The 25535-nt window shown below is 46.4% G+C and overlaps 2 protein-coding genes across 8 annotated transcripts in view; one reads left to right on the top strand and one right to left on the bottom strand.

The window, feature by feature from the left end:
* pde4a (phosphodiesterase 4A, cAMP-specific) overlaps positions 1-4757 on the top strand; it is a 73188-nt gene extending 68431 nt beyond the window's left edge. Inside the window, exons 18-32 of the mRNA XM_076994038.1 lie at positions 73-168; positions 314-371; positions 704-821; positions 1026-1155; positions 1480-1564; positions 1703-1781; positions 1883-1966; positions 2552-2716; positions 2807-2897; positions 3032-3101; positions 3220-3309; positions 3405-3479; positions 3605-3704; positions 3790-3957; positions 4561-4757. Coding sequence (XP_076850153.1) covers positions 73-168; positions 314-371; positions 704-821; positions 1026-1155; positions 1480-1564; positions 1703-1781; positions 1883-1966; positions 2552-2716; positions 2807-2897; positions 3032-3101; positions 3220-3309; positions 3405-3479; positions 3605-3704; positions 3790-3936 — 1388 coding nt within the window. The 3' untranslated portion in view covers positions 3937-3957; positions 4561-4757. The remainder of the gene's footprint in view (positions 1-72; positions 169-313; positions 372-703; positions 822-1025; positions 1156-1479; positions 1565-1702; positions 1782-1882; positions 1967-2551; positions 2717-2806; positions 2898-3031; positions 3102-3219; positions 3310-3404; positions 3480-3604; positions 3705-3789; positions 3958-4560) is intronic.
* Positions 4758-7936: 3179 nt separating this feature from the next.
* elavl3 (ELAV like neuron-specific RNA binding protein 3) lies at positions 7937-25393 on the bottom strand. Of its 7 annotated transcripts, none has more exons than XM_076994051.1 (7): positions 24952-25393; positions 14942-15158; positions 14731-14834; positions 12263-12416; positions 11321-11543; positions 10840-10878; positions 7937-10018 (listed from the first exon to the last, which is right to left on the bottom strand). In XM_076994051.1, exons 1-7 carry the CDS (start codon positions 24958-24960, stop codon positions 9691-9693), a joined length of 1074 nt encoding a protein of 357 aa, XP_076850166.1. In that variant the 5' UTR covers positions 24961-25393; the 3' UTR covers positions 7937-9690. The 7 variants fall into 7 exon arrangements, with proteins under 7 accessions (XP_076850166.1, XP_076850164.1, XP_076850165.1 ...); XM_076994049.1 differs by having other exon boundaries at positions 7937-10039; XM_076994050.1 differs by having other exon boundaries at positions 11321-11546.
* Between the last annotated feature and the right edge of the window lie 142 nt (positions 25394-25535).

The following is a 25535-nucleotide window of genomic DNA, read 5'->3' on the forward strand; positions in this document are numbered from 1 at the left end:
GCAGCGCTACACGATCGGCCTTCAGATATATTTTGCCATTTTCTCAAAGTTATAAATGTGTGTTCACTGTAGGAACGTCTGCGTGTCCCAACGGAAACTTCCACTGTACTAACGCTGGCTACAAACCCACCTTCATTCCCTCGTCGCGCATTAATGACGGCATCTGTGGTAAGACCCTTCTGTCAGGCCATTTTTATTCCTGATCACTAGGAAACTGTAGTTTATGCTTAGGATGTGGCATTGATGTGGCTGTGTGAATCCTGTATGAATATTGTCTGTAAATCCTGTACAAATTCTGTCTGTTCCTTCCAAGACTGCTGTGACACCACTGATGAGTATAACAGCGGCGCCAAATGTGAAAACACTTGCAAGTAAGTTTTAGATTCTTCGTAATTCTATCCGGAGTTGAGTCGGAGTTTAACATTGTCCCAGTTGCTCAAAAATGAATGTAGTGTTTATCAGCAAACATTCACGTGACTGTGTATTATCCTAGTAAATAATTCTACTGTTCTTATAGCACTATGCTGATGCAGTTAAGAACAGGAACTTAAAGTTCAGTGCTGACCTGCTAGCAGCGTCTGTGGAAGGAATCCATAGGGACAGGACGTAGCCAAGGCCAGTTAGCATTGCACAGGTGTGATTTATCATCGCTACGGTAGCACGTTGGACTTGAGCCGTGCACTCACGTTGCCATGGCACTCAGGGAGCTGGGCCGCATGGAGCGCGAGGTTCTCCAGAAGATGGCGGAGGTCACCAAGGAGGGCATCCTGCTCAAGCAGCAGCTCATCGAGGAGGCCAAGTCTGGGCAGCAGGAGAAACAGGTGAACCTGAGCACACGCCGCCCGCCGCGTCTTTACCTGCAGACCGGTTCCTCCTCCTAGAGCCTCCTAGAGGTGGTAAACAGATTAGAGAGAGTGTCGCCATTTACTGAGGGGCTTTGGTGAGCTAGTGCAACGCTGACTGAGGTGGAGCTGTCTGGTGTGGCGCTTCCCTGCGGTGTGTGACGGGCCGTGTGTCTGATGCAGAGGAAGCTCGCTGACATGCAGGCCAGCAGGAAGGAAACCGAGGAGAAAGTGGAGGCGTTGAGGACCGTAAAGGAGACGGCCGAGCTGCCGGAGAAGGAAGCTAAAGAGCGCCATCTCAAGGCCTGGGAGGGTAAGTACAGCTCCTACACCACACTGCTCCCCTGATGTCCTGCCTGATGGGACCCACTAATCTCACCCCCCCCCCCCCCCCCCCCCCCAGTTTATTCTAGCTGTGCACATATGTTTGGGGGAATTAAGTTTATAAACAGGATGTGTGCAGTCAACATTCAGTGAACTTTAAGATGCACAGACTTTGATATTTCCTAGTAGCATGTGGTTGGGCCGGGCAGCAGTGCCAGCGTTGGTCTCGGGGGGGCGCCGGGGTGGGGGCGGGGCATCTGGCGAGGCATGGGTTTCACTCGAGCACCTGCCTCTGTATTCACCGTTACTGCAGAAGAAAAAGCGGCCATCCGCGCAGAGAAGGACCAGGCCAGGATGACTGAGGCTTTTCTCGAGCTGGACGATGACGCAGATGGCTTGTAAGTGCCACAGACTGTGTGTGTGTGTGTTTTGTGTGTGTGCGCGCGCATGCAGTGGTAGTGCAGATGGTGTGCGTGTCCTCTTGATGATTGTGTGTGTGTGTGTGTGTGTGTGTGTGTGTGTGTGTATGTTTTCAGTGTTTCTGTCAGTGAGCTACAGACCCATGCAGAGCTTGATTCGGATGCTGATGGTAATTTTTCTGAGACCGAGGCCCAGGTGCGTGCAATCACCCCCCAGCTCTCTCTCTCTCTCTCTCTCTCTTTCCATCTCTCTCTGTCTCTCTCCCAGTCCTGATGTGTGTGTTGTTTTACCTCTAGGGGCTGCTTGGAGGAGCTGATCGAGTGGACACAGCGACTTTTGAGACTGTGTGGAGCAACATTAAGGACAAGTACGTCTCAGAGGTGCGTAACGATGATACACACACACACACACACAACCAGGTTCTCAGCTTGGCTTATTGGCTCATTTTCGGCTTAAATAAAGTTCATAAAATTTTGTGCTATGTATTGCGAAACGGAGAATGTGCTATGAATGTGGTTTCAATCAGCGTGTCACATGACCTGTGGGAAGATTTCACCACCAGCAATCACAGATCCTCAGGCATGGCATTTTGTGGGTGAAAGTGTCTTGGCAGTATTTTCTAGGCAAAGACAGCCGATGTGTTCTGGAGTGGGTTTGATGTTCTCACTGTTCAGCTCTTCAGTTCTTTCACTGAAGGAAAAAAATAACTTCTGCACAGAACCAAGTGGCCAAACAGAAAAATAAAACTACACTCAAAACTCAAAGTCCTTTGTTATGAACCAAACTAAACAGAAATGTCACAGAAATGTTTGACAGATGTGTATCGAGAGAGTTGAGTACTACTTACCTCCGGTTTCTCTCCCTGTCCTGTCCCTTTGGGTGGAGTAGTGCTGATGCCCCATGGCGGGTGGGTTATGTTCTGGTGGTGTTGAGTCCCTGATGTTCTTTTGTGTGTTCTGCCCCAGTCACAGCCTATGGAGCCCACTCCAGTGGCCACACCCCTCGACGACAGCAAGGAGCCCGTTGTTGAAAATGACTCGGAACCATACCCTGACGATGAAGACATCCCAGAGGAGGAGGAGGAGGAAGAGGAGGAGGAAGAAGAGGATTTTCCTGAGGAGGGTGATAAGGTGAGGAAGGTGAAGCTGTCTGTCCGCTCTGCAGGTTGGACAGTGGGACCAGTTGCTTTGTCAGTAAACAAGCTGCACTTTGTGCTACAGGCCCCGCCTGCCACAAGATCTCCGGAGAAGAAGGAGGATGATGAGGAGGCCATGCCCCCGTACGACGTGGAGACGCAGGCCCTGATCGACGGTACGTTCCCTCCGTGTCCATGGGGCTGTGCACTGCGTCCTGGCTGCTCCGCTATAATGTCCACTATGACTTTTTCAGTGCGGTGTGTTTGTTAGCGATGGCGCGCCGTACTAAAGGTCTCGTGTCATCCGCAGCCGCTCAGAAAGCCAGAGACGACTTTGAAGAGGCCGAAAGGGCTTTACGTGAAGTGGAGGATCAAGTCAAGTAAGTGCATGCTGGCACCACTCCCAGTGTTCCCAGTGTTCCCAGTTGCCACCATTCTCTGAGTGTTGTTGTGAGTCAGTGAGGCCAGTGTGTCATGTGGAGCTGTGTCTCTCCTCAGGAACATTGAGAAGGAGATGTCCTTCGATTTTGGCCCAAGTGCTGAGTTCACATACCTGTACAGCCAGTGCTATGAACTCTCCACCAGCGAGTAGGTCAACGTCCCTGCCGCCATTATGCCCATTATGTTTTTAATCATGTCTGGTGTGTGTGTGTGTGCTCATGTTTTCTCTCTCTGCTTGGTAGATACATCTACAGACTCTGTCCGTTTAACCGTGTCTCTCAGAAACCCAAGTATGGAGGCTCAGAGACCAACCTGGGGTAGGAGAACCTTCCTGTCTTCTCACCAGCTGTTGATGAGTTCAGTTCTGAAGAGCTCGCTCTCATTGTGTGTGTGTGTGTGTGTGTGTGTGTGTGTGTGTGTGTGTGTGTGTGTGTGGTGCTAGGACTTGGGGATCCTGGGCGGGGCCTGAGGAGAACAGATACTTGGTGATGAAGTATGATCACGGGACAGGATGCTGGCAGGGTCCTAACCGCTCCACCACAGTGAGTTACCGTCTCACTTGAACTGCTGTTTCCGTGGTCACGCTCCACCGTTGCCGTGGTCACACACTGCCCTCCCTCTCCCCAGGTTAAACTGACCTGCGGGAAGGAGACGGTGGTGACCTCCACGTCGGAGCCCAGCCGCTGTGAGTATCTGATGGAGTTCACCACGCCCGCCGTGTGCCAGGAACCACCCTCCACCGAGTCCTCCCTGTCGGGCCACGACGAGTTCTAGCTCCTCACCCTGCGTGCACAGGTGAGTTAGCGTGGACATGGCCAAACCAGAGACACATGTAGTCTCCAGCAATCCTCTGTTCCACCACCAGAGGGCAGTATGACCTTGGGAGCGAGGCAAGCTCAGTTTTCTTAGGCAGCGTCGGTTCCTCACTTCAGTCCCTCTGGACCCGTCCTGTCTGCTCTGTGCAGGCGTGAAGCACTACTGGTGTGGGCTTCTCATACACAGTCCTGCATGAATCACACCACAGTCCAGGGCTCGTGAGCACTGATTGGGTGGAAGAACGGAGAAGCCCTGGGGTGTCTAACAGACGCTTAGCTGTGTCCCAGGGGGCAGAAAACCCTTCAGAACCAGACGAATGATCCTTGTATTAATACGAGACTGCGTTACATAACCACTGACTAAATAAATATATTAAACATGCATATATCAGTTTTTTTATAGCCTGATGTAATATATGTAGGACAATATACATATTTAACTTGTCTAGGTTTCTCGGCTGTAATAATTGTAATAATAATACATATGTAAATGGTTATTATGGGAGCACAATGAGTGAGGTTAGCCTGTGTCTGGATTGTTAACTTCTGACCCCACCCTCTCCCCCTGACCCCGCCCTTTCAGGGTGCCCCACCCTTGGCACACCTTCACAGCCGCACTGATCTGTCTCCTGTCCATGTGGAGCAGCACGAGGGAACTTCAGTGATAATTGGGAGAGTTACGGAGTTGTTTACCTGTGTTTGTCGTCCTGTTTGATATAGAACTGTGCCCACATTCCATTAATTATGATTTTCCCAAATAAAATAGAATTTTAATGTGAACCTCCAGATTGTTGTTGTATCATTTTCTGAGTGTGTGTGTGTGTGTGGAGGGGTGGCATAATGAGTGGTGGACTTGCACACCGTGGGATTTTTTCAAACTGCTTGGATCCTCCCACAAAGACACGGCGGAACATAACAACAGGGACACTGAATTCTCAACTTTTATTTTATTTTTTTTCTGGCATGTAAAGTACAAATAATTAAACAATTCCATGAAAAAGTCCTCAAGCGTCTTCAGCTGAAATCCCCGTAATAAATATCCTAAACTAAACTGAAAGGTTCATTTGATGTGTTTTTTTCCACTTTGTTACATTGTTGTCTTTGTTCATTTGGTCATGTCTGGAAGTGTGAGATTCTCACGTGTTGCCCTCTGGCCCTGATGGCAGGGGCTCGGTTACTGATGCGTTTTGTCTTCTATTGTACCATTCTTGAGAAATGGTGTAAGAACACAAGTAACTCTGTATCCCTTCTAAATTAATTGACACAAAATACAATTGGTTGAGAAACAGAGGAACCACTGACCCCTTTTCTAGTCCTGCCTCTAGCCACGCCCCTCCACGGCAGCTGTTTCTTAGAATATTCACTCAGCTGCTTGGCTCCACCCACTAAGCATACCCTGCCCCTTCTGTTTGTGTGACAGAAGTGTTGCAGAAAGGGGAGGAGCTAGGAGAGGGCCATCAGACCCAGGCTGCAGATTGGAGCGTGCTTCAGACAGCCCCTCCCTGGCCTCACCCTACATCCCGCCCACACACCCCAACCCTCTCACTCAGGGGGTCTGAAAGTGGCTGGGAAAACAAGACTGTGATTAGATCAAATAATCAAAAGGTTTTCATTTAACAAGACAAACGAAACACAGGCAGTAAAGGCATAACATTCTAGCACACAGCATGTATGTTTACACGTTGGATTAGTTTAATATAGCAGTGCATTCTATCGAGAACTTTTCCAAATCGTAATTCTAAAGCTTCTTTTTTTTAGTCTATTTGTTCCCTTTTAAGAAAAACAAAACGGTGTAACCACATTTTGGCAAAATTAAAATTCTTTTAAACTTGCAAATATAATGAAATAAACCATAAATATACACAAAACATACTTTTATACGAGGCAATAATAATAATCATAATAATGATAATAAATAGTTTTTAAGTTAACAATAAGTTAAAACTACAAGCTTAAAGTCGCCCAAATAATACAAGTTCGTTGGCGCTATATTGAATTTTTTTTTCGTTTAAATTATTTATGTTGCAACAAAAGCTACCACAGACTTTTACAAACACAATTAAACACATTTTGATTGAAATAAAAAACTAACTAATCCTAAAACCTGCATACACTGTAGAAACAGCAACTAATTTTAAATAATGGAAAAAAAAAGATAAGAAATGTACCCAATAAAATCAACCAAAGAAATTATTAACCCATGTGTGTTCTCTATGGCAACATCAACAACACAAATACGCTAAGATAACGTGATTCTGATATGTGAAGTAAATCAATAAATTACAGGAAAAATGATATTCTGAATTCGACATGGGCTGTAACTGAATGAAATATTAGACAGTATTCCTTTCACGGTCTTTGATAATTGCTCTTTTCAGTACCATAATTGGATGTTTTGTTTTGTTTGTTTTTTTTAACCTTGCATGGTCAGAGCACTAATTGGGGCTGAGTGCAGTTAGAGGACGTCCTCTGAGATCAGAGCTCTCACTGCTGGATTCCTGTAGTCAATCTGTTCCATAACACTTGGGGTTTCACTGTTGTTCGTTGCATTTGATCCTTTCACTATTCCGCAAAACCATTTCAGTGTGATGTTTAATTTCTTTTTTAAAAAATATATATATCTTTTGTTCTCAGTCAATATAAAAACGAAGCACATTGCACTTACTGTTCCATAGGAAAGTTTTTTTGTCTTTTTAAATGATTTTATTGGTGTTGGTTGCTTAAGCGTGCAGTACCAGTGACTCTGCTGTTTGTCCCAGCTCTCGACCGTCGCTCTGGGGAGAGCATGTCTGGATTCACTGTGTATGTGTGCATGTGTGTGTGTGCATGTGTGTGTTGCTAAAGGTCTAATATGCACTGGATTAGTGGCCAGAGACACTATGACATCTCTGATGAAACAGTAACCTAGCCAGCTACGTCATCCAAAGAGCGTTACAGCAAACCTAGGCCTAGGTTGCCATGTCTCTCATTTCTACCCCCTCGCTGCCCACAGTCACTGATTCTAAAGAATGGCCGGATCTCATCAGGCACCCTACCAAGGTGATGCCATGTCACCAGCACACCACCAATAAGCACACTGGGTAGAGAAGTCTGGGATATATTGTTTTCTGTTGTTATGGAAGTGTACTGGGATGTCAGTGTTACCTCTTATGCTGCTATAAATACAAAAGTGTTGTAGTTGGTTGGATTGGATGGTTGATTAAATGTATCTGAATCTTTGTTATAAGGGGGAATTAAGAGAAAGTAATCAAGGTCAAGGGTGAAGAGTCACTGTGTTGTGGGTTTGGGTGTTTGTGGTGAGAACTGAATTTGACAAAGATGTCTGTGCTAACAGTTGCTAGACTGGAGGACAGCTGCAGGTGTGTTAAGAGAACAAGCCCTGGTCCCTCAGTTCGTAAATATGCAAAGCAGATAAATGAAGAGGGAAAGCTATTGGTCAATATATGTGAGTGTGGTGATATCATGATCTAACATGTTTAAAATCAATTTTGATGCATCTAAAAGTAAAAAAAGGTGGTAAATACGCAGAACACACTGTATGTGCCTTGGATGTGAGGATATGCTGTGTTTTATGTTATGTTGCTATTGTGTTTACAGTTAAGGTTGGCACTGTGGTGTATGACTATAGTGGATTTAGCCGATTTTAAAGATTAGACTTCACCCTAAACTACCAGATGGAGACAGACTGCTCAGACAGAAATATTCCGCAGTAATGTTTGGCATTCTGCAGCGTTCTGGAGGGGATTGCAGCTCCTTGGTGGTGTCTCCAGTGATGCAATGAGTACTCACCACACTACCGTGGAAGGAGCGCTTGATGCAACGTTAGAGAAACTTTCTTTGTTTAATTCTTATGTGTACATTTTTATGTCTGCTCATTCATTTGCAGTGCAAGTTTGTGCACTTTTTCGTGTGTATTTTTGATCATGTACTGGTTCCACCGGAACCTCTCTGAGTCGCCATCTTTGCCTGTTAGGCCCTCTGAACAGAATCCGCAGGACAGAAAAGTCATGCGCTGTGTTCCAAAGTTTTCCACACTTAAGAATCTGTAAAAACGTTGCACAAGATTTTGTTTTTTTTCTGTAGATATAAAAATATATTCATCTCTAACGTAATCCTTTTTTTCTCAAAGAGATCATTGTCCTCTTTGGCTAACACAGCGTTATTTAGAAAAACACGTCATTTGATTTGAGCACGTTTTTACTCCTTATCTGTCACGTTTGGTTTGTTTTTACATTTTTAAGGTTTTCTTAGGACTTCAGGCAAGAAACTGGGTACCGTTGCGTCTTTTTAAAGTGGTATTAATTATTCAGTGGGTCAAAGGGTCAAATGGCATGATACTGTCATTGATTGAGTGACTTTGTCTTAAAACAAGTGTAAGAATGGAAAGTCCTAGTGTATGGTTGCCTGCCTGCCTGTGGTGGTCTTTCACGTCAGATGCTCCAAGCCTCTCGACTCGACCAATGAGAAGACATTGCACCAATCGGCCAGAGGTGAGGAGGTGCTGTGCTAACACACACTAGCTAACCTCGGCTTTTCCAACTCACAACGCCGGTCTAAGATATCTTCGATCGTCTGTTTGGCATTCTTTAAAAACAGTGTCATATGGACCCTGCATTTCTAGAATCTGTGTCGGCTATAGGGAACGCTTACAGCCTCATCGTAAGTGGCCCCTGGTAGGTGTTTTGGATTTAGCTTGTACAGCGTGGTATCTAAACAAGAGCTTTGTAAACCCTTAGCCTTTTCAAAAGGAAATTACACAAACATCATCACCATGGGAACACTGCCAAAAGTGGCATAGAGAGCTGGGTGAGGTGGAATCAGTTTTAAACCATAAAAAAGTGACAGTGTACAAATTCAGGGTAAATTTTGATGTGATTGAAAAAATCTTGGCTAGTGTGTGTACGTGTGTGTGTGTGTGTTGACTGGCTTGTCTCAGGATGGTGAGGTGACTATGGTGTCACAGTATCTTCTGGCACTGTGTCTGCCATCACACGTTACTCATTGGCTGTTATGTCAGATCTTCACTGGGGTGGTACAGACTGCAACCTTATGTGAAGCCAGGAAACTGTAATCAAAGTTCTACAAAATGCTTACATACTTGGCTATTAGAACCACCTTAAATATTGAATATATAGTTATATCATAATATATATAAGAGAACACTGTTTTTTAATTCTTTTTTTTTCTTAGATCTAAAAAAATCACTGATTCAAAATGCCCAAGTGTAAAAAAACTGACTCCGTCTGCTCCGTGGCAGCAGGGGGCGCTAATGGGCCACGAGAGCTGGACAATTGCACATTTTTTTTTCTTTTGATAATTTTTGTTCATCAGTTCTTGTAATTTGCCTGAATTAAATCAAAGCGCTCAGTACACATTCTCTGTCACATTCATTAAAACGTTCTCCCTCTCAACCCCCACCCCACCCCCCCACACACCAGTTACCCACCAATTCAATCCAGGCAAATGTAGGGAAGGACTAGCATGTTTTGTAAAGAGAAGACAAAAAAAAAACTGTTTGGTGTTTTTTTTTTTAACTCTGACTAAATGCACGGGTGTGTTGGGGGTGTATGTGTATATAATGTGTGTGTGTGTGTGTATTGAATGAGTGTCAGAGAGACTCAGTCCATGCCCATGTAGAGTGAATGTGCAGGGAGCTCGTCAGCTCCTCCTGCAGGCTGAGGAGTGGTAGTGACCAGGCCCTGGCCCCTCCACCTCATGCCTTGTGCTGCTTGCTGGTCTTGAAGGAGACCTGCAGCACACGGTCACCCAGGCGATAACCGTTTAGGCTCGCAATAGCCATGGCAGCCTCGTCGTAGTTGGTCATGGTGACGAACCCGAAGCCCTTACACTTGTTGGTGGTGAAGTCGCGGATCACCTTGACGTTGGTGACGGCTCCGAATGGCCCGAACAGCTGCCAGAGGACGCTCTCGTCAGCCTCGGGGGACAGGTTGTAGACGAAGATGCACCAGCCTGCCCCGGTGGGGCCGGTCAGGTTGACCCCCGCCAGACTAGTCATGCTATCGATGGTGATGGGGGAGAATCTATGGAAGAGAGATGGAGAGCTACCATGGGTGTCATTCTGAAGTTCCACACCGCACGCCACGCACTGCCTTCAAACACACACGCACAGGAACACGCCCCTGCTGACTGAGAGCCTCTGACTGAGGGCCCACCGGCCGGACCCTCCTTCTCCACAGCCTTAAATCACACGGGCAGGGCTGCAGGTTTCGGACCTGCCCGCACTAGGAACGGCGGAAAAGAACAGCAAACAGCTCAGTTCTTCAATGCACATTAACCCACATTCTCTGCGTATTTTAGTCATATTCCCTGGTGACCAAAGTCTCTGTAGAAATAGGACACAGGAATCACAACCTCCAACAGAAATCTCACAATATTGAGCAAAACACAGAAACCTAGAGAGGAATGAAAGCAAAACATGAACTGAATCAACACAAAAAACTGGAGCGAACAGAAGAGACGCAAACGGAATCTGGTATGTCCATGCTGGTGGAAAAAAAGGACATTAAAGCAACTGAAACTGAAACCAAAATGTTAGTTCAAGAAATAAATACATACAAATCAGTTCAATCAAGTAATGAACCAAAAGAACGAAAAGGTTGAGCAAGACCAGAATGTCCTGCTGCTCTGCGATCTGCTCTGAACTGCTAACGTTTGTTGGCTTGCACTGACTATGGAAGTGCATTTGGCATTTCTGGTTGTAAGGGTATGTCAGCAGGGGCTATTCCGGGCACTTTGTTTGAGGTTGTTTTAGGCATGGATGCTTAAAAAAAGCCTTTGTTTATTTGTTGTTGTTCTGGGGTTTTTTTTTTTTTTTGGTTTATTTTTATTTTTTGGAATTTACCTCTTGACTCCGTAGGTGGCGTTTAGTAAATTGTCGAGTCTGCAATGCAAGAGGGAGAATGAAGGAGGTGTAGACATTAGTGGCACGAACCGACAAACAGACAACAGGGTTTTCATTTATCATGCAGCTCATGCACCCACTAGAGGGAGCTCTACATCAGTCTTGGTCTCCACCAATCAGCAAGGAGAACTCTTCTAGCCCCCGGATGCAGTGCTTAGAGCGCCCTCAAATGATGGACTCGGAGTACTGCACCGGAGTACTGCATCTTTGTGTGATTGATGCACATGAATGTATCTTACTGTACTTATTGAGTCTGTTTCTAAGACAACCTTTATGATGGACCATGGCGTGTGGTAGTGAGTATTAGCGCGTCGCCTCTGAGCCCCGTGTTGGTCTCTCCCTCTAGAGACGTACGTCTGCTGCAGTGGTACTGGTAAGTACAGGCCGGCACAGGGTGGAGGTTGGTGGATGGAGGCAGTACCTGAAACGCTGGGTCTGGTGGTGCAGGGGTCCAGTGTAGCGGCGGGCCGTCTGGTACAGCTGGGTCAGCAGCGCCTGGCCCGTCTTCTGGCTGGGGTTGTTGGCGAACTTGACCGTGATGGGCTCTGCTGCCCCCAGGGGCTTCTGGCCGTTCAAGCCCTTGATGGCCTCCTCAGCCTCGTTCCTCTTGTCGAAGCGGATGAAGCCCACCCCTCTGGATAGGCCTGCTCCGGAATCAACCAGAACCAGGTCAGCACACGGCCCACTCACGCAACATCTCCACTCACACGCCATATCCACACTCACACCACCTCTTCACACCTCCGACAGAGCACTGCTGCATTCCTGCTGTGTTTTATAGTTACATTAATATAGTTTTAAAGGTTAATTAACATTTTCCCTGAAAAAAGGTCACAATCTTATTTGCTGTTTATCATTATGTTCTTATTTGGGGTTGCATAATGGTACTGGATGAACATTATTTCATTTTACAGTGTGTGTACAGCTGATATAACAGTAACAACAGCACCTGACAACAAGCGTTTCATTTAACGTGCATGTATAAGCTACATATGGATGTGCACTGACTGTACACACAATTGCAGTGACATTAAAAATCCTCTTGACTCTTGACTAGACATTGAAATCTAAACTAAAAGTGATCTCCACTAGATTTCGTTCATCATTAATCATGTTCATAATTTCATACGATTATACCACAGTGTCGGAGCCCTGTCATGGTGACCCACTGCTCTGCACGGTCACTCTGTCCCAGCAAGCTTGGTCCACACCATAAAAGATTCACCAGCTAAGCGGCTGCACCAGGTGTGTCGCAGCTGACAGACCTGACGTGTCCAGAGCAGCGGGTCCCCAGGGCTGCCAGCGGGAGGCGCTGTGGAGCGCTGCGTCCTGCTAGGGCAGCGCGGGGAGGGAGAGGCTGTACCTGTGACCTGGTCCACCAGGATGCGTGAGGTGATGATACGTCCGTACTGGGAGAACAACTGCTCCATGTCCTTCTGACTCATGGTCTTGGGCAGGCCGCTCACGTACAGGTTAGCGTCGCGGATAGACGCCGAGCTGGGTCTGGCGTAGGACACCTAGCACACCAGCACGGTAAATAACCCGTTAAACACACACACACACACACGCACGCACACACACAGTTCCCAGCGTCTGGAGTGTAATCTGATGTACACTCTTCAGCTGTTAAGGCTCCTCGGCCTCTCCGCTACATACGCCACCCCCCCGACGGCGCCAGCGAGACGCAGACGCCCACTCGCCTTCCTTCCCTTTCATCCGCACCGTCTCCCAGCCTGGCACCCTCCCACGTGCCCCGAACGCACCCCCCTCGTCCCCCACGCTGCCTCCTGATCCCGGGGCCCCCGTGTGTGGCACCACACCCCTGCGGCCCCCACGCCTCCACACACACGCCCCCTCCATCTGAAGTCTGGCCGTTGGAGGAGCTCTAATGGGAGCGCGTCCCTGCTGCTCGGGATCACGGGCCCGCCGTCGAGCACCTCAGGCACTGGAGAGGACGCTCCAGGGCCTCAGATTTGTTTTGACGTTTAAATATTTTTCTTGGTATACTTCCTCACCTAGTGATTGTCTGCACTGATCTAGCTCCTAAAATAAAACTCAATTTCTTCATGAAATATGTTTATTTATGAATTTGTAAGGGAATGTATATGATAGTGATTGATGGCATCATTGTAAGGGGGTGTGTGTGTTTCTTTGTCTTTTTTCTTGGGGGAAAACTGCTCCCCTGGCAACCAGCAAGCCAAGTAAACAACGTGTAAGACACAGAGCGTCCCTGACAACTCGCAAACACACAAACACAACGCACAAACACACACAATGCACAAACACACACACAACGCACAAACACACACACAACGGGCAAACACACACACAACTCACAAACGCTCAGCCCAGTGACCAATGCCGCGAACACACACTTCCTCATTCGTACCTCTCCTACATGTCCATGTGTTGTTTGTTTGAGGAAAGGTTTTCCTTTCAAGTAGTAGCTTGTTTTTGTTTAACACATGACATCTTCTATCATGTCCATTTTGATTTTAGTGAAGCTGTGATGTAGAGTTTCTGATTACTTCTAGTGTGTGTGTGTGTGTGTGTGTGTGCACATTATGGGGGTGTGAGTGGGAGTGGGTATAACTAAGCAGCTGTATTGTTGGGGGACACGGGTTATTGTTGGGTGGGTGTGTGTGTGTGTGTGTGTGTGTGTGTGTATGTGTGTGTGTGTGTGTATGTGTGTGTGTGTGTGTGTGTGTGTGTGTGTGTGTGAGACTGGGCCTGGGCGGTGTTTCTGGGGTGGGGCTGGGTGTTGTGTTGGAAGGCTGGCTGCTGCCCTATAATTAACCCTCTCCCTATCTCTCCCACACTACAGATGGTGCCTGCAGCCCATATGGCCTCTAATCCTGTCACTGGCATTCTGCTCCCCACACTGCCCCGCCCCCTCCCCGCCCCCGCCCCCGCCCCTCTCCCACAATGCCTTATTGACATGGAAAATATGACATTTTCTGGGTTTAAGGATTTGGGTGCAGGAGGTGCTGGGATGCTGAATGCCAGGAAGAGACGTGGAGAAGAGAAACAACACGGCTGGCGATATGAGGAGCATTAACAGCTGTGAGGAGACAGCGTGCGCAACACCGATCCTGCTGAGCTTGGACGCACGTCTACTCCTGTTGTTATTTACATCACGTCGACGCGTTGACACATACAAGTCGTGATATCACGTAGATGGAAACGGGAGAAATAACCGACGGTTACATTCACGCCCTTTTTCTCAGTGCCCTGTTCCTCCTCACTGTTGTGCCAGGGGGCGTCTGTAAACCTTCCCCAGTCTGCGTTTGGTCACAATCTTTGATCTGCTTTGATCAGGTGGGGTTAGCAGGCTGCATGGTCTAATCTCTCTTTCTTCCTAAACCCCAGTTGAAATCACGCCCACCCATCCCCAACTGAATTTGGGGACAAAGGAGACCCTAATTAGCCAAGATTGGAGGCAGATGGGTCTCTCTGCTGCCCCCACCCCAATGCCCTACACTGCACCCCCTAATTACATTTCCATCACAATCACCTCTGCACACAGACCCCTTTGCTTTATGACCTCTGCTCTCGCCTCTCTCTCCCCCTCTGTAGCCCTCCCTCTCTCCCGCATCCCTCTCTCTTCCTCTCTCTCCCATAGTCCTCTCTCTCCCTCTGTATCCCTCTCTCTTCCTCTCTCCCCTCTGTGTTCTCCTCTCCCCCTCCTCCGCCTCTCCTTTCTTCAGTCTCTGTTGTTCCTCCACCCACCCCCCCCCCCGTTCCCTCCGTCCCGTCTGTCTCCCCCTTCCTCTTTTTCTTTGCTTCTTGCCCCTTGGCGGGGGGTTATTCAGGAGCGCCACACTCTCTCACCTTGATTGTTTTTGTCTGCAGTTTGAGACCGTTGAGAGTGTTGATGGCTTTGTCAGCGTCATTGGGGTCGACGTAGTTTACGAAGCCGTAGCCCAGACTCTGACCTGTGGTATGACCGAAACAGTCAGTCAGAGGCCAACATGTGTGCACACACGCGTGCTGTGACATCACCGGGCTCTATTCTCTGTGCAGGTGGAGGAGGGGGCGTGACCTGTGATCTTATCTCTGACCAGCTTGCAGGACTCGATCTCGCCGATGCTCCCGAACAGACTCTTGAACTCCTCCTGGGTCATGTTCTGAGGCAGGTAGTTGACGATCAGGTTAGTCTTGCTGTCGTCTGTGGCACCGTTGGTACTGATGACGGGGCCGTTGGACATGCTGGTTCCACTCGGACCATTGGACACCTGAGTTTCCATGGTGCTGATTATCTGTGAAGGGAACACATGGTAAGTCTTTCCTGTGCGTGTGACCGCGTGGGCGGGATTGGCCTTTGTGTCAGTGAGGCACGCCACTGTGTTTAGAGAGGCTGTATGCCACTGTGTTTAGAGAGGCTGTATGCCACTGTGTTTAGAGAGGCTGTATGCCACTGTGTTTAGAGAGGCTGTATGCCACTGTGTTTAGAGAGGCTGTATGCCACTGTGTTTAGAGAGGCTGTATGCCACTGTGTTTAGAGAGGCTGTATGCCACTGTGTTTAGAGAGGCTGTATGCCACTGTGTTTAGAGAGGCTGTATGCCACTGTGTTTAGAGAGGCTGTATGCCACTGTGTTTAGAGAGGCTGTATGCCACTGTGTTTAGAGAGGCTGTATGCCACTGTGTTTAGAGAGGCTGTATGCCACTGTGTTTAGAGAGGCTGTATGCCACTGTGTTTAGAGAGGCTGTATGCCACTGTGTTTAGAGAGGCTGTATGCCACTGTGTTTAGAGAGGCTGTATGCCACTGTGTTTAGAGAGGCTGTATGCCACTGTGTTTAGAGAGGCTGTATGCCACTGTGTTTAGAGAGGCTGTATGCCACTGTGTTTAGAGAGGCTGTATGCCACTGTGTTTAGAGAGGCTGTATGCCACTGTGTTTAGAGAGGCTGTATGCCACTGTGTTTAGAGAGGCTGTATGCCACTGTGTTTAGAGAGGCTGTATGCCACTGTGTTTAGAGAGGCTGTATGCCACTGTGTTTAGAGAGGCTGTATGCCACTGTGTTTAGAGAGGCTGTATGCCACTGTGTTTAGAGAGGCTGTATGCCACTGTGTTTAGAGAGGCTGTATGCCACTGTGTTTAGAGAGGCTGTATGCCACTGTGTTTAGAGAGGCTGTATGCCACTGTGTTTAGAGAGGCTGTATGCCACTGTGTTTAGAGAGGCTGTATGCCACTGTGTTTAGAGAGGCTGTATGCCACTGTGTTTAGAGAGGCTGTATGCCACTGTGTTTAGAGAGGCTGTATGCCACTGTGTTTAGAGAGGCTGTATGCCACTGTGTTTAGAGAGGCTGTATGCCACTGTGTTTAGAGAGGCTGTATGCCACTGTGTTTAGAGAGGCTGTATGCCACTGTGTTTAGAGAGGCTGTATGCCACTGTGTTTAGAGAGGCTGTATGCCACTGTGTTTAGAGAGGCTGTATGCCACTGTGTTTAGAGAGGCTGTATGCCACTGTGTTTAGAGAGGCTGTATGCCACTGTGTTTAGAGAGGCTGTATGCCACTGTGTTTAGAGAGGCTGTATGCCACTGTGTTTAGAGAGGCTGTATGCCACTGTGTTTAGAGAGGCTGTATGCCACTGTGTTTAGAGAGGCTGTATGCCACTGTGTTTAGAGAGGCTGTATGCCACTGTGTTTAGAGAGGCTGTATGCCACTGTGTTTAGAGAGGCTGTATGCCACTGTGTTTAGAGAGGCTGTATGCCACTGTGTTTAGAGAGGCTGTATGCCACTGTGTTTAGAGAGGCTGTATGCCACTGTGTTTAGAGAGGCTGTATGCCACTGTGTTTAGAGAGGCTGTATGCCACTGTGTTTAGAGAGGCTGTATGCCACTGTGTTTAGAGAGGCTGTATGCCACTGTGTTTAGAGAGGCTGTATGCCACTGTGTTTAGAGAGGCTGTATGCCACTGTGTTTAGAGAGGCTGTATGCCACTGTGTTTAGAGAGGCTGTATGCCACTGTGTTTAGAGAGGCTGTATGCCACTGTGTTTAGAGAGGCTGTATGCCACTGTGTTTAGAGAGGCTGTATGCCACTGTGTTTAGAGAGGCTGTATGCCACTGTGTTTAGAGAGGCTGTATGCCACTGTGTTTAGAGAGGCTGTATGCCACTGTGTTTAGAGAGGCTGTATGCCACTGTGTTTAGAGAGGCTGTATGCCACTGTGTTTAGAGAGGCTGTATGCCACTGTGTTTAGAGAGGCTGTATGCCACTGTGTTTAGAGAGGCTGTATGCCACTGTGTTTAGAGAGGCTGTATGCCACTGTGTTTAGAGAGGCTGTATGCCACTGTGTTTAGAGAGGCTGTATGCCACTGTGTTTAGAGAGGCTGTATGCCACTGTGTTTAGAGAGGCTGTATGCCACTGTGTTTAGAGAGGCTGTATGCCACTGTGTTTAGAGAGGCTGTATGCCACTGTGTTTAGAGAGGCTGTATGCCACTGTGTTTAGAGAGGCTGTATGCCACTGTGTTTAGAGAGGCTGTATGCCACTGTGTTTAGAGAGGCTGTATGCCACTGTGTTTAGAGAGGCTGTATGCCACTGTGTTTAGAGAGGCTGTATGCCACTGTGTTTAGAGAGGCTGTATGCCACTGTGTTTAGAGAGGCTGTATGCCACTGTGTTTAGAGAGGCTGTATGCCACTGTGTTTAGAGAGGCTGTATGCCACTGTGTTTAGAGAGGCTGTATGCCACTGTGTTTAGAGAGGCTGTATGCCACTGTGTTTAGAGAGGCTGTATGCCACTGTGTTTAGAGAGGCTGTATGCCACTGTGTTTAGAGAGGCTGTATGCCACTGTGTTTAGAGAGGCTGTATGCCACTGTGTTTAGAGAGGCTGTATGCCACTGTGTTTAGAGAGGCTGTATGCCACTGTGTTTAGAGAGGCTGTATGCCACTGTGTTTAGAGAGGCTGTATGCCACTGTGTTTAGAGAGGCTGTATGCCACTGTGTTTAGAGAGGCTGTATGCCACTGTGTTTAGAGAGGCTGTATGCCACTGTGTTTAGAGAGGCTGTATGCCACTGTGTTTAGAGAGGCTGTATGCCACTGTGTTTAGAGAGGCTGTTTGCCACTGTGTTTAGAGAGGCTGTATGCCACTGTGTTTAGAGAGGCTGTATGCCACTGTGTTTAGAGAGGCTGTATGCCACTGTGTTTAGAGAGGCTGTTTCCGAACCACTCCTGTGTCCCCTTATGGCCTGGTGGAAAGTCAGTGTGTCTGAATGGTTCAGCAGTGCATGGGGTCAAAGCCCATCCTCCCAGCTCTGCTGTGCTGTCTCTGTCTCTGCGCTGTCTCTCTGCTGTCTCTGCGCTGTCTCTGTACCATCTCTGCACTGTCTCCATGCTGTCTCTGCTGTATCTGTGTTGTGTTTGTGCTCTCTACAGGCTCAATGTTAGATCTGCAGTTTGGCGCCGCCCTAATGGAGGAAGATGGGCTGACACGCAGCATGACCATGCAAACCAAAAATATGCATAAATTAGACTGGAACATTTGAGAAAAGTGTGAGGATGTGTGCCATGATTGATTGTGTGTGTGTGTGTGTGTGTGTGTGTGTGTGTGATCTGTTGCTGTGGACTAATTTGGCCTATGGGTTATTTTCAAAGCACAGATGTCAGCTGGACAGTGGTGACTCTTCTCTGGGTTATTTTCATTACCATCTACTTCACTAATGACCAGTGTTGCCATAGTTACTTTGAAACAGTAATCCGACTACTGACTACTGACTACTTCTTTAAAAAGTAACTCAGTTAAGTTACTGACTACTTGCTTTTAAAAGTAACTAAGTTAGATTACTTTTAGTTACTTTCAGCAGAGGCTGATCCCCCGCCCCTATAACATGAAAATGACTAGTTCTGCCAATACTCACTTTATTGACATGTATTTTAACCGGAACATCAAAAATGACACTGGCATTTGTAAACTTTTTCTTGAAATAGGCTTACATGTTTTTTAAATAAAAAATAAATAAGACAGTCTTTCTGTTCAACTCCGCCCACTTACAGGGTTGCCAACTCTCACGCATTGAGCGTGAGACACACGCATTTGACCGTCTTCACACGCTCTCACGCCACACTTCCGATATCTCACGTCGAAAAAAAATCTAGTTTATTTACCTCCGATCCACATCTATGATTCAATGAGTTACTCGCTCTGGCGCCAATCACCGGCGACCGATAGATCGCGATACTGAATTTAGTCCATTTTACACCCCGCCCCCGATAACAATTTACGTTCGCCACCCCCCCCCCCCCCTGTTTTTCTTCAGATTTGACGTTGTTTTTGAAGGTAGACAGCACTCTGTCGCCAGCACAGAGTGTACAACGGACCTTAATGTTGTCATCCTTAGCCGAAATAAAATCAAAATAATGCCTGTATTTCCAGCTGCTAAAGGCGAACTTCTCTCCTTCCATATTGTTCACGTCTGACTTTGGCGTCGCACAGCAGGATGACATAACCGCGTAAGAAACATGTAGCCAAAAAATAAGAATGAGTAAATATAACCTACGTTCCCCCGAAATGCAGAAATAGTAACGCACAATGTTTTAGATAAGTAACTTTAATCTGACTACTAGTTTTTAAATAGTAGTTGCGTTAGACTACTCGTTACTGAAAAAAGTAGTCCGACTACAGTAACGCGTTAATAAGTAACGCGTTACCGGCATCACTGCTAATGACAACTTTCATATCTTTACTTTTTGTATTTATGTTTTTACTGAATGTGCCTACTGTATGATACATATTAGCAACATTTCATTTGAGGACTTAAGTTAAATCCTCTAAAAATTTTGTATGTGTTTTGAATCTGCATTTGTTCCAGTGTTGTGAGCAGCTGTAAGTCAGTGGTGTTTGAGTGTTTGAGTGTTTGAGCGTTTGAGTGTTATTGTGTGCGTAAGAGTATTAGTCAGCCTCAGCTGAGGAAGAGCACGGTCTTGTTCACAGAATAACCCCAGGGGTGGGACGAGGAAGCACTCACACCCAATTAATGCTGCGTCTCTGATCTGGGACTTTAATAAGAAATGTCACTGTTGAACAGCTGATTTCACTAAAATCCATTTTACCATTGGTATTCCTGTATAAAACTGCCAGTATGTGTTTGTAGAGGAAGCGTTTGTCTGCTAGTTGTGGTCCCTGCTCGTCCTCCTCCTCTTCGTCGTGGATCTGACACTAATCCCAGTCCCCTGGTTTCACCCTCCTGTGAAATCATGTCTTCTTGACTTGAGCCTTACCTCTAACCAGGTTGCCCAGGTAACAGTAGCTTGACGACTGTTGCTATCGCCTGGCTTTGGCTCACTTTTAGCAGCGCGTGTATGTGTGCGTGATGTATGTGTGTATGTTTTAATATGCGTGTGTGTGTGTATGTGTGTGTGTTCACCAAGAGGAAAGCAATTTAGAATGGTCTCTGTCAGTGTAATATCACTTTCCTTTGTTAGTAAATTAAATAACCCTTCTGTGCTGAGCAAAATGTAGATCACAGGCAAACTGACACTGACTAGCAAAACAGTGCAAGTGAAAAATCGATCCTTCTATCCTCCACATGTCCATTTTCCCCATGACATAAAGATTCAGAATATGTCCTAAGATGTTGATAATGCACAACGCCAACACCAAACACGAGCAGGCAGATGGAGCACGGCAGGCAGGTGGAGCACGGCAGGCAGGTGGAGCACGGCCTGCCACCGTGTCAGGACTGAACCAAGCCCCCCACACCCTGAACACCCTTCCCCACCAACACCAACCGTTACATAACGGAGATGAGGAGGAGGAGGAGAGTGTTTGGTCCCCAAGTCCGTGACTCACACACACACGGCTGACGAGACGCTGCACCGCTTGGCAAAGCTTCCAGGCGAGCAGGAAGTTCAGTGGCGAGGGCCGAAACCACGGCGACGCCGGATGACGGGTGCGTCACGGTGGCACCGTGGGCTGTTACGCGGAGGACGCCTGCCTCACACTCACCTTGCGCTGGCTTCTCTTATCCTGGCCTCTGCTTCCCTACTTCAAGTGACCTGGAGGATTTTCCATCATTTAACACTCTGCATCAGGCTTGCACATGTAGGCACGGGCCCAGACTTGCATGCAAAACAATCTGAGGCCATCCATGCAGCCAGATGGTCCCTTACTGACTACTTCTCTGACTCATACAACCTAGTTGGCACATTCTTTCACAATCCTAATCCCAATCCCAATCTCAGACAGGCAAAACAGGGCTGCTGTAATGTTCCTGCTGTTATAGCAGCACTGCAAACAACCAGGCATAGCTATTCATGTTCAGGGCTTGTGAGTGTGTGTGAGAGCATGTAATGTAAAATTGTAGACCGACAGACTGAAAATGTTTTAAATGAAAACATTAATTGTAACCAAAAATTTGATGGAACTAAATGTTGTTGTTAGGAGTTTTTTTAAGAGTTAATTGTTTAGTTGTGAAATCTATGTCGTTATATCAAGAAATATGACCTGAGGCATATTTACTTGTTACCAACATTTATTCATAGAACTCTGTTTTGCAAAAAAATATATATATTTACTTCATCTTTACTATGTGCTGGTTTGCCTCTTTTCATAGAATATAAATGCGCCATTTCGTCTCATTAGAGTCACTGGTTATAAAGATAAAGATAAAGATAAAGTGAAACCAAATGTACACAATCGTTCAAAACTGCCGCCAAAGAGCGCCGTGTGAACCGCTGCAGCACGTCATTTACTTAATGTCCTTGTACTGCGAGGAAGCCATTTTCTGAAAAGAATTGTGCTTCTTCGCAAAGTCTCGCGAGATCAGCAAACACCAATTTGACTTTAATAAAACAGTTGTATGTTATTTTTCAATGCCTCCACGAATAATAGTTTTTAAATAATATGTTTAATAATGAGCGTTGGTTTGTTCTTATAAAGACAGGGAATACATGAAAATGCCCCATAGTGACGATACTTTTATTCCTCGTATTTAAAAAAATGTAAGTGTTTGGTCTCCGGACTGAAAATGTAAATGTCAGGTTGTCAACAGGCCGTGTCAGTATCATAGATTACAGGATTATCCTAAACAAAGAACATTAGGCACACTCTCGCTGCAGCTTAGAGGATCACAACGGCAGCTGTAAAGATACAGGACACAAGTCAAATCTCCAGCATTCACGAGCAAACGCCTAACGGATAAATCCGCTCTTCAGCTTTGAAACTATTAGGTGTATAAAACAATTGGGTTCGTTTTGGTTTGAGGGGAAAGTATAATTTATCAGGAAACTTGACGATTTTACACAAACGCCTGCCTTTTCTGTTTAGGTGTAAATAATGACTTTTAAAAATTATAATTAAAAAATCGAAAACGCGAACGTTCGTGTAGAGGCATTACATGGGGTGTTAAAACCGTGTTTGGGCGCTATCCAGAGTGCTGAAGTTGGGGGCGACTGAAAGGGTTTCCCCTTCGCAGGGACAGCCTATTTGCCCTGTCCAAAACAGGCTTTAAAATTATCCCACCAACCCTAGGCGCTCGCGGTGTGGTTATTAGGTTCATCGCAATTAAGGCATTTTCATTTAAAGCGAAGGCTTCGATTCTTAATTTACCCCAGCTATCCGAAACGTTTAAATCGTTATCCCCTCTCCCTTTGATTGCGTGAGGACATGTGTGCTCTGTAGGCATTCATAAATCCAAGAGCCTTTTTGCTGAATAAACGTATTGACACAACCAAACAAAAGCGCCACCCGTTCCTCCTCTTCTCGCGCTCAGAGACCATGGCAGCACTATGAATATTAATGTAAACAGTGGCGCTTTGTGTCGAGGCCACAGGCTGCGGGACTCTTCGCGAACAATGAACATCACAACTGCCTCTAGTCTCTCTCCTTCCAACACAATAATAATAATAACGGTAGTAGCAGTATTAACGACAATAATAATAACAATAATGACGACGAAAATAATAATAACAATAATAATAATAATAATAATAATAATAATAATAATAATAATAATACATTTTGTTTTGTTGTTGTAACACGTTATAAAAACAATACCCTCTATTGTGGTTTTATTGTTTAGGTTTAGGCAACGAGCATGCTTTATATCCCTATAAGGTAATAATTGAAATTTGTATTTCTTTATGCATTACGGGCGTCATTTTGAACCCGCCACTGACTCATTATTTATTTCTACTGTGACGTAAATGTGGATGAAAGTGTTTGTGTTACACACCTTAACGCAGGCGGCCATGACCCTGCTGGGATGACAGCCTACTGGATCTAATCCAGTCCTGTGTTTCTTCCTTGATATGAACAAACCTACTCATTTAGATATACCAATATGAGCGTTACTCCGAGCTTTACATTTGGGTATTTTACTGTTTGTCATTTGTTATGTCTTTGTCCTTGGACTTGTGTAAGCGCGTCGAGAAGGTTATCTGACTCAACGGATTTATTTGCTTGGCACTGCGGTAGAGGAATGCTCGCGGACGACTGCGGAACATGTGGAAGGGGCGGGGGACGCTGCGCAGGCCTGCTATCGACTTCCTCGTTCATCGTAAATATAAAATCACAAAGTTTTCTTTATTGAGACTAATGCACTTGATTGTAAACAATAAACTGGTGATATGGGACGTAGAATCTATTGGGGTCTAAACATATTAATAGCACGAGCCGTCCTTTGTGTGAGGTCAGCTGTCATCCTAAACATAACGACCTCGAGCGCATCCTTGATCTGTAGGCGAGGCGCGCGGATGCGGGCTTAGGTGAGGCCCTACGGTTGTGGCGTGCTGCAGTTTCTGCTGGTTGGCATTTGCAGGCCACGTGTAATTATCTTTCAGCAAGGCATAGACTACACAATTTCGCAAACATGTTTCGATGTCTCATCTTTTGATGAAAATGCCAAAGCTTCAATTGACACAAGCCTTCAATTGACGTCTAAAATATAATCTATATGATCTGTTAAACAAGTTGTAAATGTATCGGACAATAACCTGTGGATAATGTATTAAGGATTTCTCTGCTATAATGTAAATATGTAGGTTTTATGTTGCATACTTTCGAGAAGTCCGACACGCAACCTGCCAGCGCGTGCCATCGCCTAGACTTTGAACGAAGATGACACGCCCAAAATGCTCTCCGGACTGCCTTTGTATTTCTAATTAAATCATGATTACTTAAGCGGGAATTCCTGTAGCTAGTTCATTTTAAATATTTTACATTTTAAATGTCACTCGGAATATTGAAGTCTTTGATATTTCCATGTCATGTGCTCAGCTGCGTCGTAACGAGAACCCTTAAGATTATTTGACTTGCCTGGTTCAGTCCCAACCAAAAGATGCGTAATAGGCTATCTCCCCTCCCCCTCCCACTCTCCGAATGACTCGACCCTTTTCTTTGCCTTGCTCTCTGTGGGCTCTGAGCCTCCGAGGCATCATGTTTTGTCTCAGAAATTCGTCTCGAGCATCCTTTTGCTGCGCAAGGCAGTTAGAGAAAGGCAGTACGCCCCCATCGTCGCACAACTGCACGCGGCCTCGATGCCCCAAACGCCCTTCTCTGCCTTTCCAGCACCCTTCGCTATTTCTGCAGAATTCCGAAGCGCGCGCGCCGAGACATATCGCACAATTGCTCAAATGTTGTGATGATGAACAAAAACATAAAATGTGCGATCAGATGTGCATTTGAAATACGTGATGATAAATACGCAAAAAGACAGAAGGAGGCACCGTTAACGATGCTCCACAGAAAACGTCGAAGGAGCGAGCTTTAGTGCCTCCAGCCACTGCGCATCCCCGTATCACGTTACTAATACCCTCAACTGATCGTTAATCTTGTTTACACAATCCGATTTGGGGGAATGTCAGTATGTATATAAGCTATATTTTCTTAATGTTGTATTTATATTTCTGGAATTATGCAGTTGCCTACAAGCCAGATTCAACAGTAATATTGGAATAAAAAAAAAAAACCAGTAAAGTCAGATTTGCAAATAATATGTCTTGCTCCATATAGAAGTCCTCCACACACAATGAAATATGGGAGGGTGCTGTAATAATTTGTGTGTGTTGCTACAATAGCTCCCCTGCAAACAAGACAAAAAAGGAATACGTACAGTAACCATTCTTGTACAAAGATGAGCGAGATCTAGGTCCTTCGGTCCACAGGTCTTCAGGCCAGCTGGAGGGTTACTATGCTCTGGCCTGGTTGATATGTGGTTCAAATAAACAAAATTTCAATTTCCGAAATCAAAAGAAAAAAAAAAGAAAAAAGGAAAAAAGAGCTGTGTCTTCGGTGGGATTCTCAGCCCGGTGATCGTAGGTTTCCTCAAACCGAGAGAAAATGAGGAGAAAAGGGTTTTCTTCTGGACGATGATGATGATGATGATGAGAGAGAGAGATTTCTCTCCACGCGGCGTGGGCGATGGTTCGGAATGGGAAAAAAAAGAGAAGAAGAGATCCCCGGTAGGGTGTGTCCAGGGGAGGGTGTTGTGGCTCGGACGATGTGCGCACGCGCAAGTGTGTGCGTGTGTGTGTGTGTGTGTGTTTCCCAGCTCCTCGCAGTCTCCTTCTGTGACTCTGCTGCAATGTTCTTCTTTTATGTGTCCTTCTGCCAGGAAAATCTGGCTCCTGATTGGCTAATTGGGAAGGGAGGGCACTACAAGACAGCCATTGCTATGCACTGTTCTCCCATTATCCC

This window comes from Brachyhypopomus gauderio, unplaced genomic scaffold (genome assembly GCF_052324685.1).
Source record: "Brachyhypopomus gauderio isolate BG-103 unplaced genomic scaffold, BGAUD_0.2 sc132, whole genome shotgun sequence".
Classification (NCBI taxonomy): domain Eukaryota; kingdom Metazoa; phylum Chordata; class Actinopteri; order Gymnotiformes; family Hypopomidae; genus Brachyhypopomus; species Brachyhypopomus gauderio.